This window comes from Eptesicus fuscus, chromosome 6, assembly GCF_027574615.1.
Source record: "Eptesicus fuscus isolate TK198812 chromosome 6, DD_ASM_mEF_20220401, whole genome shotgun sequence".
Classification (NCBI taxonomy): domain Eukaryota; kingdom Metazoa; phylum Chordata; class Mammalia; order Chiroptera; family Vespertilionidae; genus Eptesicus; species Eptesicus fuscus.
In genome coordinates this window covers 25074569-25087357 of record NC_072478.1, presented here as the reverse complement: position 1 = coordinate 25087357, position 12789 = coordinate 25074569, and the positions used below count along the sequence as shown (strand labels likewise).

Sequence of the window (12789 nt, the reverse complement as noted above, 5' to 3'; positions counted from 1 at the left end):
TTGACTTTGGGTGGTGAACACACAATGCAATATGTAGATATGTATTATAGAATTGTACACTTGAAACCTATATAATTTTATTAACCAACTAGAGGCCCAGTGCACAAATTTTATGCATGGGAGGGGTGGTCCCTCAGCCCGGTCTGCACCCTCTTACAATCAGGGACCCCTGCGGGATCAGGCCTAAAGTGGCAGTCGAATATCCCTCTCATAATCCGGGACCTGCCTGCCTGCCTTATCACTCCTAACCACTTGCCTGCCTGCCTAATTGCCCCTAACCACTCTGCCTGCCTGCCAGATTGCTCCTAACCACTCTGCATGCCTGCCTGATTGCCCCTAACTGCTCACCTTCCTGCCTGATTGCCCCTAATCATTCTGCCTGCCTGCCTGATCACCTCTAACTGCTTGCCTGCCTGCCTGACCACCCCTAACCACCTTTGCCTAGACCCTGCCTGCATGGCTTTGTCTGGAAGGTTGTTCAGAAGGACGTCCGGAAGGTCATTTGGCTGTCCGGTCTAATTAGCATATTATGCTTTTTATAAAATCATAGATGTTACCCTAATAAATTTAATGAAATTTAAAAATTTTTTAAAAATATATTTTATTGATTTTTTACAGAGAGGAAAGGAGAGAGATAGAGAGTTAGAAACATCGATGAGAGAGAAACATCGATTAGCTGCATCTCCTACTGGGGATGTGCCTGCAACCTAGGTACATGCCCTTGACCGAAATCAAACCTGGGACCTTTCAGTTCGCAGGCTGACGCTCTATCCACTGAGCCAAACTGGTTTCAGTGAAATTTAAAATTTTTGATTAATTTTGTCACCTGAAATCAGATGACTAATATCCAGCAGAATTTAAAATATATATATATATTATTGATTTTTTTACAGAGAGAAAGAGAGAGAGATAGAGAGTTAGAAACATTGATGAAAGAGAAACATCAATCAGCTGCCTCCTGCACACCTCCTACTGGGGATGTCCCTGCAACCAAGGTACATGCCCTTGACTGGGACCCTTCAGTCCGAAGGCCAATGCTCTATCCACTGAGCCAAACCAGTTAGGGCAGCAGAATTTTTTTTAATATGTTTTTTATTGATTTGAGAGAGAGAGAGAGAGAGAGATGGTTGGAAAAGAGAGAAAGAGAGAAGCACCAATGTGAATGAGAAGTATCGATTGGTTGCCTCCTGTATGTACCCCAACCCGGAGCCAACCAACAATCTGGGTATGTGCCTTGACTGGGAATTGAACCTACAACCTTTTTGGTGTATGGAACAATCCTCCAACTGAGCCACCTGGCCAAGGCAGAAGTTCTTTTTTTAACTTGCTTTTTTTATTTTATATATATATGTATATATATGTATATATACACACACACACACACACATATATATATGTATATTCTTACATCATATATATATATATATCACTTAATTCTTACATCATATATATATGATGCAAATATATATATATTTAAGCAAATTTTGGGTGTACAGTTTGTGGCATTAAGTGCATTAACATTGCTATAACATCATTACTACCTTCCATCTTCAGAACTCATCTTTTCCAACTGAAACTCTATCCCCATTAAACACTAACTCCCTATTTCCTCTCGCCCCAGCCCTGGCCACCACCATTCTTTCTGTCTTTATGACTTGACTACCCTAGGAACTTCACATAAGAGGAATCATACAATATCTGTCCTTTTGTGAGTGCCTTACTTCTCTTAACATGATGTTGCGTCAGAATTTCCTTCCTTTTTAAGATGGTATAAAATTATTTTGTATGTATATACCATGTTTTGTTTACCTGTTCATCTGTCAAGATACTGGGTTGCTTTCACTTTTGGATGTTGTGAATAATGCTGCTATGAACACGGGTCTACAACCAACAAAAGTTTGAAACTTTTTTTTTCTCACTGATCTGAGCTTGTAACTTCGGTCAGCTATAAAATGGCTTGGAATCTTGCATATAAAATAAAGAAAAGCATTTTTTTGATAGGTGATAAAGCAAATTATTTCAGTTATTAAAATTTTGTTAGGAAATTAACAGGAAAAGAGTAAACAGGAATTTTTAAACATGAAAAATTTAAATTAGCCACTGAACAATTGTCCATAGAATAAAGACCTCTCTTAGCAATCAGAGAACACCTGATTCAAAATTTGAAAAATTGCAAATACTTTTACTGGGTGTTGCAGGATAAGAGACCCTGTCCAATTAATATTTTGATAAACTTTATCTCAATGAATTTACAAATTTATTAAGAAATGTATTCAGCAATTTTTCATTGAATATGTAAAGATTGCATCAGAATTTTCATGAATTTATTGTATTTTGCAAATTCTTACTAATTGAAGATATAAAGGAGTCAATGCAAATTATTTTTTATCTTTTCAGCAATTTATATTTTTGTGATTTTATGCAACCATATTTTTACTTTGTTTTGACAACTGAAAAATGTATAAGGGTTTTTGACAGAAATGTACTATATACACAATTTTAAATATAACAGATTTTACTGATATGCAAAAATTTTGCCATTAAAATAAATGATTTCTAAAAAAAAAGTGTGTTCAGTTTATAGCCACAAAATATGAATTCATAACATACATAATTTTGAATATTGCCATGGTAGAGTTGTTGCACTCTAAGACTTTTCTAGATGGAATGATGAAATTACTTACATTATAAATACATAATATTTAAAGACTTGTATTTATTTTTTCCAATGGCTTTTGGACTATGCCATTGAGATTATAGGTGTTTTTCAAGAACCAAAGTTCTTGATAGTGTTCTACACTCACAAGGTCAATTTCCTCATTGCTAAGTCACTCCCAGGCCCAGCAAAAGTAGACTCTTCCCCATCACTCTACCAAAATTGCTCTTTTGCAACTATTTTCAAATGGTGTGCTGTAAGAATTTTTAAAACATGCAATACCTGACTATTTAGGGCACTAGCCTCTTTTCCCTTAGATTGTCAAATAAAAAATGACAATAGCCAACACAACATCTGGTGTGAATGAATCACAATTATATCTATTTTCTTGGTCAGATCAACAAAAACTCTGGTGTGCCCCAGAATTTTAGTAATTAGTTTATGTGTGCCCTGAGACGAAAAAAGTTGAAAATCTCTGCTCTATTGTTTTCCATATCACTAACACCAAGACTTATTGTTCAGCCTGTATTTTACTTGCCATCAGATCATCGTTTTATAGGGTTGACTCTCCCTCTCTTGAAACACGACTTTATCTCCACAGCATGTTCAGCACCACATACACAAGGGATTCACTGAGAGATGCATCTCCATTTTCTTCTGTGTTACTTTGAGACCCTAAGTACTGTGGCCACAGGGAGATGGATCTTTGCAGCACACATTCCTGAGGAGGAATCTCTTCCTCAAAGCCAGATCAACAGTGATGAAAGTGAGGGAAGAGGTGTGCGTGTTTGCGTGTGTGTGTGTGTGTGTGTGTGTGTGTGTGTGTGTGTGTGTGTGTTTGGGGTAGGAGGGGGTGGTGGTATGGGTCCGTCTGGTGTGTGTGTGTGTGTGTGTGTGTGTGTTTGGGGTAGGAGGGGGTGGTGGTATGGGTCCGTCTGGCTCCAAAGCTGCCTTCCTGGAGACAGAATAAGCACAGGCTTTCAGTTCTGCCATTTGCTCTGCATCCCAAGGGAGCTGAGTGACTTCAAGAGTAGAACATCAGAGGAACAATTTTTTTTAATGAGGAATGATGAAAAATCATTCTCCTGGGGCTTGAGAAACCATAAATATTTCCCTAGCATCCTCACCCATAGTTCAATGAGACCTGTCCAGGAGAAGACCACACCTGTGCCTCTCACAGACATGACTTTGTGACAAGTTCTATCTCCCTACCATTCCCTGGGTGAGTCTGTCTTCAGCATCCAACAGTCAGAGAAGAGTTTGTATAAATATTTCTTTAAGCAATGCCAGTGGAGTGAGTTCCCTAGCCTAGTGAATACGGCATATGAATAGACATATTAAAAAAGTGGTGAGGGGTCCCTGACCAGGTAACTCAATTACTTAGAGCAGTGGTCGGAAAACTCATTAGTCAACAGAGCCAAATATGAACAGTACAACGACTGAAATTTCTTTAGAGAGCCAAATTTTTTAAACTTAAACTTCTTCTAATGCCACTTCTTCAAAATAGACTTGCCCAGGCCGTGGTATTTTGTGGAAGAACCACACTCAAGGGGCCAAAGAGCCACATGTGACCCACGAGCCGCAGTTTGCCGACCACTGACTTAGAGCATCATCCTGATACACCAGGGTTGCAAGCTTGATCTTTGGTCATGGCACATACAAGAAGCAACCAATGAATATGTGAATAAGTGGAACAACGAATCGATGTCTCTCTCTCAAATCAATAAATTAGATAAAAAGTGGTGAGGGAAAGAGAGATCATGGTTGATGATGTCCCATGGAAATTTTATTTTAATCTTTGGGATTTATTTTCCTGGTTATGTATGTCTTTTTAGATTCTGTTGTCTCTGTTACCTCCATCTCTGATGGAAACTCATTCAGGAACCAGTAACTTGCTCAGTGTCAGTAGGAATTGGCGCTGTCTCCAGTATAAAAAGTTTCCACCCACCTGCTCAGAGCTTTCTGTCTTCTTGTAATACAGTAATTCTCCAAGTGTGGTGCCTGAAGCACTGGCATCAGCACATCCTGGGGAGCTTGCTGTAAATGCAGAATCTCAGGCCCACCCAAGACCTGCTGACAGAAATTCCAGGGATAAGACCCAACAATCTGTTTTAACGTATCCTCCAGGTGATTCTGATGCCTTCTATAATTGGAGAACCTCTGCTCCAGCAAAGTGTCTGCTTCTCCTCTCCAGCCCCATTATCATTTGGTTTTTACGAGGTTATATACACTATTTAAAAAAAAATTATAATAGTGTATTGATTTTTAGAAAGGGAGAAGGAGAGAGAGAAACATCATTATGAGAGCTGTAACATCAATCTGCTGCCTCCTGCCTCCTGCATGCTCCTCATCAGGGATGGAGCCCCCAACCTGGGCATGTGCCCTAGACTGGGAATCGAACCAGCAACCTCTTGGTGCATGGGATGATACCCAACCGAATGGGCCACATTGGCCAAGGCTTATATACACTCTTCGATTAAAAAATATGTATTGAATGGTGACTATGTGTCAGGTATTATTTATGTTGTCATTGCAATTGTGAATGGACCTATTTTCCCTCTTTCCTAAAGATTCTTTGCAGAAACAAAGAAAGCTGATGATACTGATTAGTTCTAATTGTGTTTAAATTGACTTTAGTGTTCCCAAGTAGGTAATCATATCAGCAGCTGATTGTGACCAATTCTGTTTTTGGTTTTCAACTATTATATCTGATCTACTTTTCTTGTCTTATGGTATTTCTTTTGAATTATTAGGTACTATATTAAATAATTATAACAATAGGCATAATTTCTTCTTTCTGCTTCTTATGAGTTTGTTTTGTGTTTTAGGGTTTGATGATGGATCTTGGATTAATACTTAAAATTTTACTGTTCCCTTCCCATCAATGACTATTAAATTTTATTACATACATTTATGTTGAAACTATCATTATTTCTGCATCAGTCTGTTCATGCAAATACTTTGTTATCTGACTTTCTAATATTAAATATTTTTATAGGTTTCAAATGAACATTACTTCATAAGGGAATATGTTATATTTATTAAGCAGATAGCTTCATCTTACTCCTTTTTCAGTTTGCTGTGTCTATAGTCAATGTGAGATTAACTTGTAGATTTCTTGTTTATATTATATATTGCTCTTGGTTTCAACCTTCATTCAACTTTTCCTGCTCTTTGAGAACAAACCACTGGAATACCAGGATCAGTAAATTTTATAACATGTGAGCTGAAATGTATAGCTTATGTTTCAGTCATGAGAGGGACAGATTTTTAAAAAATATATTTTTATTGATTTCAGAGAGGAAGGGAGAGAGAGAGAGAGAGAGAGAGAGAGAGAAAGAGAGAGAGAGGAACATCAATGATGAGAGAGAATCATTGATTCGCTGCCTCCTGCACAACTCACCATGGGCATTTGCCCAGACTGGGAATCGAACCGTGACCTCCTGGTTCATAGGTCGATGCTCAACCACTGAGCCATGCCATCTGGGGCAGGGACAGATATTAATAAAATAATTTCATAAGTAAATGCAAAAACACAACAATGACTTAGACAATGAAGAAGGCTGTAGGAGGCTATGAAAGCTTGAACTAGGGGGACTGCACTTGCTGGGCAGGGAGGGTTCAGGAAGGCTTCTTTGAGGAAGTGATATTCCATATACGAGATAAGGATAAGAATTATCACAGGAAGACAAAGGCATGGAGTAGCACCCCAGCTGGGAGGGCAGTACTTACATAAGCATGGCTGGGGATGTTTAGGATTCCTAAGAAGGCAAAAGTGTTAGAACTGCAAGAGTGAAAAGCTAGAGTTGTGCTTAAGACTGGAAAGGTGGAAGGAACCCGCATGTAATAGCAAACCTGGAAAGGGTGTTAAAAGAAAGAAAAGTCATAGACACTGAGGCAAAAATCTTCAGATGAAAGTACCTTTCAGTGCATATTTGTGTTTGCTTCTGCCTGGGGCCTGGGTATGTGCCATCCAGGACCACTTGAGACTGAATTCCTCTGGCTGAGGTTGTAGGTGAGTGTGAGTGTGGGCTCTAAACCTGTGAGTGGCCACCTCAGCTACAGTGATTTTTGAAGGCTGACTCTTTCTGACATTTCATGAATGGATGTTCTTTCTTTTTTTCTACCCAGTACTATTGGGCATTTTGTGAAAGTGTTTTTAACTTTTAATTTTTACATTATTTCAGGTTTGAAGAAAAGTTGAAAGAATAGTTCCTACGTATATCCTTTGCTGGATCCCCCAAATGTTAACATTTTTACCACCTTTTATCTTTACCCCATGTTCTCTGTCTTCCTTTTGTGTGCATGTGTGTTTTCCAAACCATTTGAGAATAAGTTGCACCTCTAAATCATCGGTATTCCCTAAAAACAAGAACATTTTCCTCACACAACCTCAGTACAATGATCAAAATCAGGAAATTAACATTGATATAATACTGTTATTAAAGTTACAGACATCAGTCCTATTTGGACAATTATTCTAATAATGTCATCTATAGCAAAAGAAAATCCAAGATCACACGTTATATTTGCTTGACATCCCTTTAGGCACAGTTAATTTAGAACAGTTCCTAGACTTTCTTTGAATTTGAATGCCCCTCAATTTGGCTTTGTCTGATGCTCTTTAATCTGTAGATTGAAGTCCTGTATCTTTGGCCAAAGTCCCACAGTAGTCGCATTGAGTCCTTTCTAGTGCCTCATACCAGGAGGTACATGATGTTGATTTGTCACATTTTGAAGCTTCATGACCTTCTGAAGGGGTTGTTATAAAATGGATACTTAAGATAGGTGGTCAGGAATTCTATTTTGTAGAATTCCCTTTTGGTTTCATTGTTATAAAATGGATACTTAAGATGAGTGGGTGGGATAAGAGACTCCATTTTTTAGGATTCCATTTATAAGTGAATAGAGACCCGACTCTTATATAAAATGACAGTCTTTATAAATAACTTGTGTGAAAGGCATCGTCAACATTTCTGGTATGTGCAGGGTGCCAGTTTGTGCTAATTCATGTTGTTCCGGTCTCTTCCTTCATAGATATATCAACCACATGAAAGCAGGAAACAAAACAGGAATTTTAATGTTCACCCTCCTTGGACTCTCTGAGGATCCAGAACTGCAGCCCCTCATCTTTGGACTGTTCCTCTTCATGTATGTGGTTACTGTGCTTGGGAACTTGCTCATCATCCTAATCATCAGCTTTGACTCCCATCTCCACACCCCGATGTACTTCTTTCTTTCCAACCTGTCCTTGGTTGACATCTGTTTCAGCACCACCATAGTCCCCAATATGCTGGTGAGCATCCAGACAGAGAACAAAGCCATTTCCTACATGAACTGCCTCACTCAGGTATATTTCTCCATGTTTTTTCCTATCCTGGACACCCTACTCCTGACCATGATGGCCTACGACCGGTATGTGGCCATATGTCAGCCCCTGCACTACATGATCATCATGAACCCTCGTCTCTGTGGCTTGCTAGTTTTTATTACTTGGTTCATTGGCGTCATGACATCCCTCCTCCATATCTCTCTGATGATGCATCTGAATTTCTGTAGAGATCTTGAAATTCCACATTTCTTCTGTGAGGTGACACAGATCCTCAAGTTGGCCTGCTCTGATACCTTCCTAAATAGCATAATGTTATATTTTATGACTGGTGTGCTGGGTGTGTTCCCTCTTTTGGGGATCCTATTCTCCTACTCAAGAATTACTTCATCCATAAGGAAGATGTCCTCATTGCAGGGAAGGCAGAAAGCATTTGCCACCTGTGGGTCTCATCTCTCAGTCGTTTCTTTATTTTATGCAACAGGCATTGGGGTCTACTTCACTTCTTCGATGATTCACTCTTCCCAGAAAGTCTCAGTGGCCTCAGTGATGTACACCGTGGTCACCCCTATGCTGAACCCCTTCATCTACAGCTTGAGAAACAAGGATGTGAAGGGCGCCCTGGGAAGGCTTCTTAGCAGAGCAGTCTCTTGTCTGTGATAAATCCATTGGTCCTGGGACTGAGACGTTTCGTGAGTATCAGTGGCAAAAACTTTTATTCTGAAGTTCGTACTCTTGAACATCTCAAACAATCTTATTCTTTTATCCCAGTTCTTAAGGACCTATGAATTTGCGCTCTCATAGGTTTTTATACACATTTAAACAACTAATCTCGGAGTGATTTCTTTAATGACTTTTTTGTCCTATTGGTTGTCCAAAAATTATGTCCTTGGTCTTATTCCTTACCTTCACACTGGTGAGTTCTAAACTTAGATTTAAGGCATTTACTATATCTTTGTTATCTCAAATGTTGGCCTTAGAGAGCTTAAAGTGATTATTCACTTTAATTTATGTCTTTTTTTAAAAATTTCTTTATTGATTAAGGTGTCACATATTTGTCCTCATCCCCCCATTCCCATCCCACACCCCTCCCCACGGATGCCCCAACCCCCTGTTGAACTTAACCATTGGTTAGGCTCATATGCATGCACACAAGTCCTTTGGTTGATCTCTCCCCCTCCCCCCCCCTCCCCTACCCTCCCCTATCCTCCCTCTGAGGCCCGATAGTCCGATCAATGCCTCCTTGTTTCTGGTTCTGTTCTTGTTCATCAGTCTATGTTGTTCATCATTTCCCCTAGATGAGCGAGATTATGTGTCACTAGAGATATACTTATAAGAACTGAATGTGAGACGAGCAATAATAGTTATGCTGACAGGCAAATGAATCAGTTTGTAGTGAGTTTCTTTCTGGACCAACAGTTCTTTTGAGACCCAATATCAATGTCCACCAGTTCCTTATGTGTACATGTCGGCACTGACCCCTCAGAGCTGGATGGTGGACAAATGTTGGTAATGCAGGTCCGACTCCCTCTGGTTTGGTCTTGGCTGGACCCAGGGGCACGGCTTCACCCGGACTCAGGGGCACATGGCCTCACCCGGACCCAGGGGGCGCATGGCCTCACCTGGACCCAGGTGCGTGCGGCCTCATCCGGATCCGGGACCCAGCCTCACCCGGATCCAGGGGCACACGGCCTCACCCGGACCCGGGATCCAGCTTCACCCAGACCCAGGGGCACGTGGCTTCACCCAGACCCAGGGGTGCGTGGCCTCACCCAGACCCAGGTACGCGTGGCCTCACCCGGACCTGGGACCCAGCCTCACCCAGATCCAGGGGCACACGGCCTCACCTGGACCCGGGATCTAGCCTCACCCAGACCCAGGGACGCAAAGCCTCACCCGGACCCAGGGATGCGTGGCCTCACCCGGACCCAGGTGCGCACGGCCTCACCCGGACCCGGGACCCAGCCTCACCTGGATCCAGGGGCTCACAGCCTCACCCGGACCCAGGATCCAGCTTCACCCAGACCCAGGGGCGCGTGGCCTCTCCCAGACCCAGGGGCGTGTGGCCTCACCCGGGCCCAGGACTTTAATTTATTTCTATGTGTTTGATTGTGAATTGTGTTATTTGTATTTATCACCAACAGTGTTGTTGTTTTTACTGGATAAAGTATAATTAAAATACATGTCAAAATATAGTTGATGTGTTAGTGCTTATTATATGATAAGCATGTACTGATTTTTCTCTGTTATCTAATCTTCTGAATAGGAAAAATTACTGTCCCCATTTTAGAGGTGATAAAAATGAGACTCTAAGAAAGCTAAAAACACAAGAAAACTTTCTCAAAGTTCCAGAGGGATGAGGGACCAAGTGGCAAAAGAAGGATTCAAACCCAGAACTCTAACTCTGAGCCCATAGTCTAATCTAACAGTCTTCACAGTTTTTCACATGGATTTTGATGTTGTGCACATCTGTATGGTAGATTTTACTGCTGATTGGCAATACTTCTAATTATTCTCTCCTATTGGATACCCAACAGAATTGCACTTCCTTTTTCCTTGAAGGTAAAAGTGGCAGTATATTTTTATCTGTCCAGTAAAATATGAGTGGAATTGATGTGTCCCTTCTAGGCTGGTATATTTAAGGGATGGTAAATTATTCTTTATATTCACTCTGCCTTTGATATGGCTATTATGGAATAAGGGTATCGTAAGTTCAAAATAGTCTAGAAAGCTGGCAAGTACATGTAGGACTTGCCTGGATAGTTACTCAAGTCCATATATAAATGATTTTTTAAATGTAGAATACCAGGAATTCCATTAGTGCCACAATTCATAATCTTTCAGTGTGATATATCTGTGATATGATATGAGATGAGTATTTTCAGCACAGCCAATTGCTACTTTATTTACCCAGAATATTGCTATGTTTTCTTAGGGGTCTACTCCTACCTCAACATCTCAACATCTTGGTCCCTCTCCCATGTCCAACATTAATAGTTCAAAAGTCTCAAGACTTTACCTATCATCCAGTGATGGTGATGTATTCAGTGACAAAGACACATCAGATTACCACCAAGTCACTTTGTTTCAAGGAAAAATTAATATTCAAGAAAAACTTGTTGTATAGCTTAGTGCTAATATATGTAGTATATCTATATGTCTGTCTGTCTATCTCTCTCTCTATCTATCTATCATCTATCTATCTATCTATCTATCTATCTATCTATCTATCTATTTATCTATCTATCTATCTACCTACCTACCTACCTATCTATCTAATCACGTAAAATTTCCCAGGGCTGAGAGATGGGAGAAAGGGGCTGACAACTCTGTCAAAACATTGAGAGCTCATGAAGGGAGTTTGCATATAAGGCTTGCCTTGTGCGGCAGCTAGGCAACATGGATATTGTCCATGCTATGTGGTAGATGCTGAGTTACATAGGATGGAGCAAGATGGATGGAGTATTGAGGCATGACCTGCCCCAGATAAGGAGAAAAAACCTTAACCTTACATGCTTGCCTGGGGAAGGGCAACAGCCTATTCCAGGAAATGGCACTCCTGGGGTATATACTGAGTGGCCAGATTATTATGATCTCTGAACGCATAATAATCTGACCACTCAGTGATGTAATAGAAGGCTAATATGCAAATTGTCCCCTCGACCAGGAGTTCGACCAGCAGGCAGGCCAGCCAACTGCCCATGCCCCCCCGCCCCCCGCCCTGGCCAGCCTGGCCAGACCCCACCCATGCACAAATTCATCCACTGGGCCTCTTATCTCCTTGATAGTAGCTGTTCTAGCAGGTGCAAGTCAATATGTCACATACTCACACACTGAGTGGCCAGATTATTATGTGTTCAGAGATCATAATAATCTGGCCACTCAATGTAGGGGAAGGGTCAGACAGTCTCTGAGAAGATTTATGGGGAGCAACTTCCATTCTGTCCGGAATCTAGCTGGATCTAGATTAAGGTCCAGATACAGTTATGTTATTGAATAGCTCTCCTATCTATCTATCTATCTATCTATCTATCTATCTATCTATCTATCTATCATTTATCTATCCTAGATTTCAGCCTAAGGCACCAACATGTCCCTGAGCTCTTCTCTCTCCATGTCTTAGTAAATGAGGAAGTTTTTGTGGAGAAGATGAAGCAGGGTGTGTCTGAGTATGGACAAGCCAGTGGGCACAATGAAATATTTTCAGGGACCAAAGAGGTTTCAATGATATAAAAAAAAAATAGAATCACACAAAAATATATGAGTGAGAGAGTGGAAATGATAAAAGAGTAGAAAGTCAACACTGGAGAAAACAAGATTGCGGTATAGGTAAGCACCTAAACTGCTGCCTTGCACAATTTCAAAACTACAACTAAAAGACAGAACGGACATCATCCAGAATCACAGGAAAGCTGGCTGAGTGGAAATTTTACAACTAGAAGGAAAGAGAAAAGCTCTCGGAGAATCAGAGGAGCCGCAAAGGGTGGAGGTACAGAGACACACACACACACAGAGGAAGGGCGGCTGAGTGCCTGGCTGGCTTTCTCTGGTGGGAGGGAGAAGGAAGCTCCCGACTGCACTGAACTCCAGTTCCGGGCGAGACCCTGTGGGCTCATATGGGGGGAGTCTGGACTGTCAGGTAGAGAGAAAGGCACATGGAGACTCGGGGAGCCGCAGAGGGCAGGGGTCTGGAGGCAAGCACGTGAGTGCGCGCAGAGAGGACTGGCTGCTGAGGTTACTGCTGGCTTTCCCTAGCGGGAGGGAGTCGGAAGCTCCGGACTGCACTGAACTCCAGTTCCAGGCG

General features: G+C 41.2%; 1 protein-coding gene across 1 annotated transcript in view; it reads left to right on the top strand.

Moving 5' to 3' along the window:
- Positions 1–8815, top strand: part of LOC103303168 (olfactory receptor 7D2) — a 54564-nt gene extending 45749 nt beyond the window's left edge. The window contains exon 2 of the mRNA XM_054717455.1: positions 7694–8815. Coding sequence (XP_054573430.1) covers positions 7707–8645 — 939 coding nt within the window. The 5' untranslated portion in view covers positions 7694–7706 and the 3' untranslated portion in view covers positions 8646–8815. The remainder of the gene's footprint in view (positions 1–7693) is intronic.
- Positions 8816–12789: the final 3974 nt, after the last annotated feature.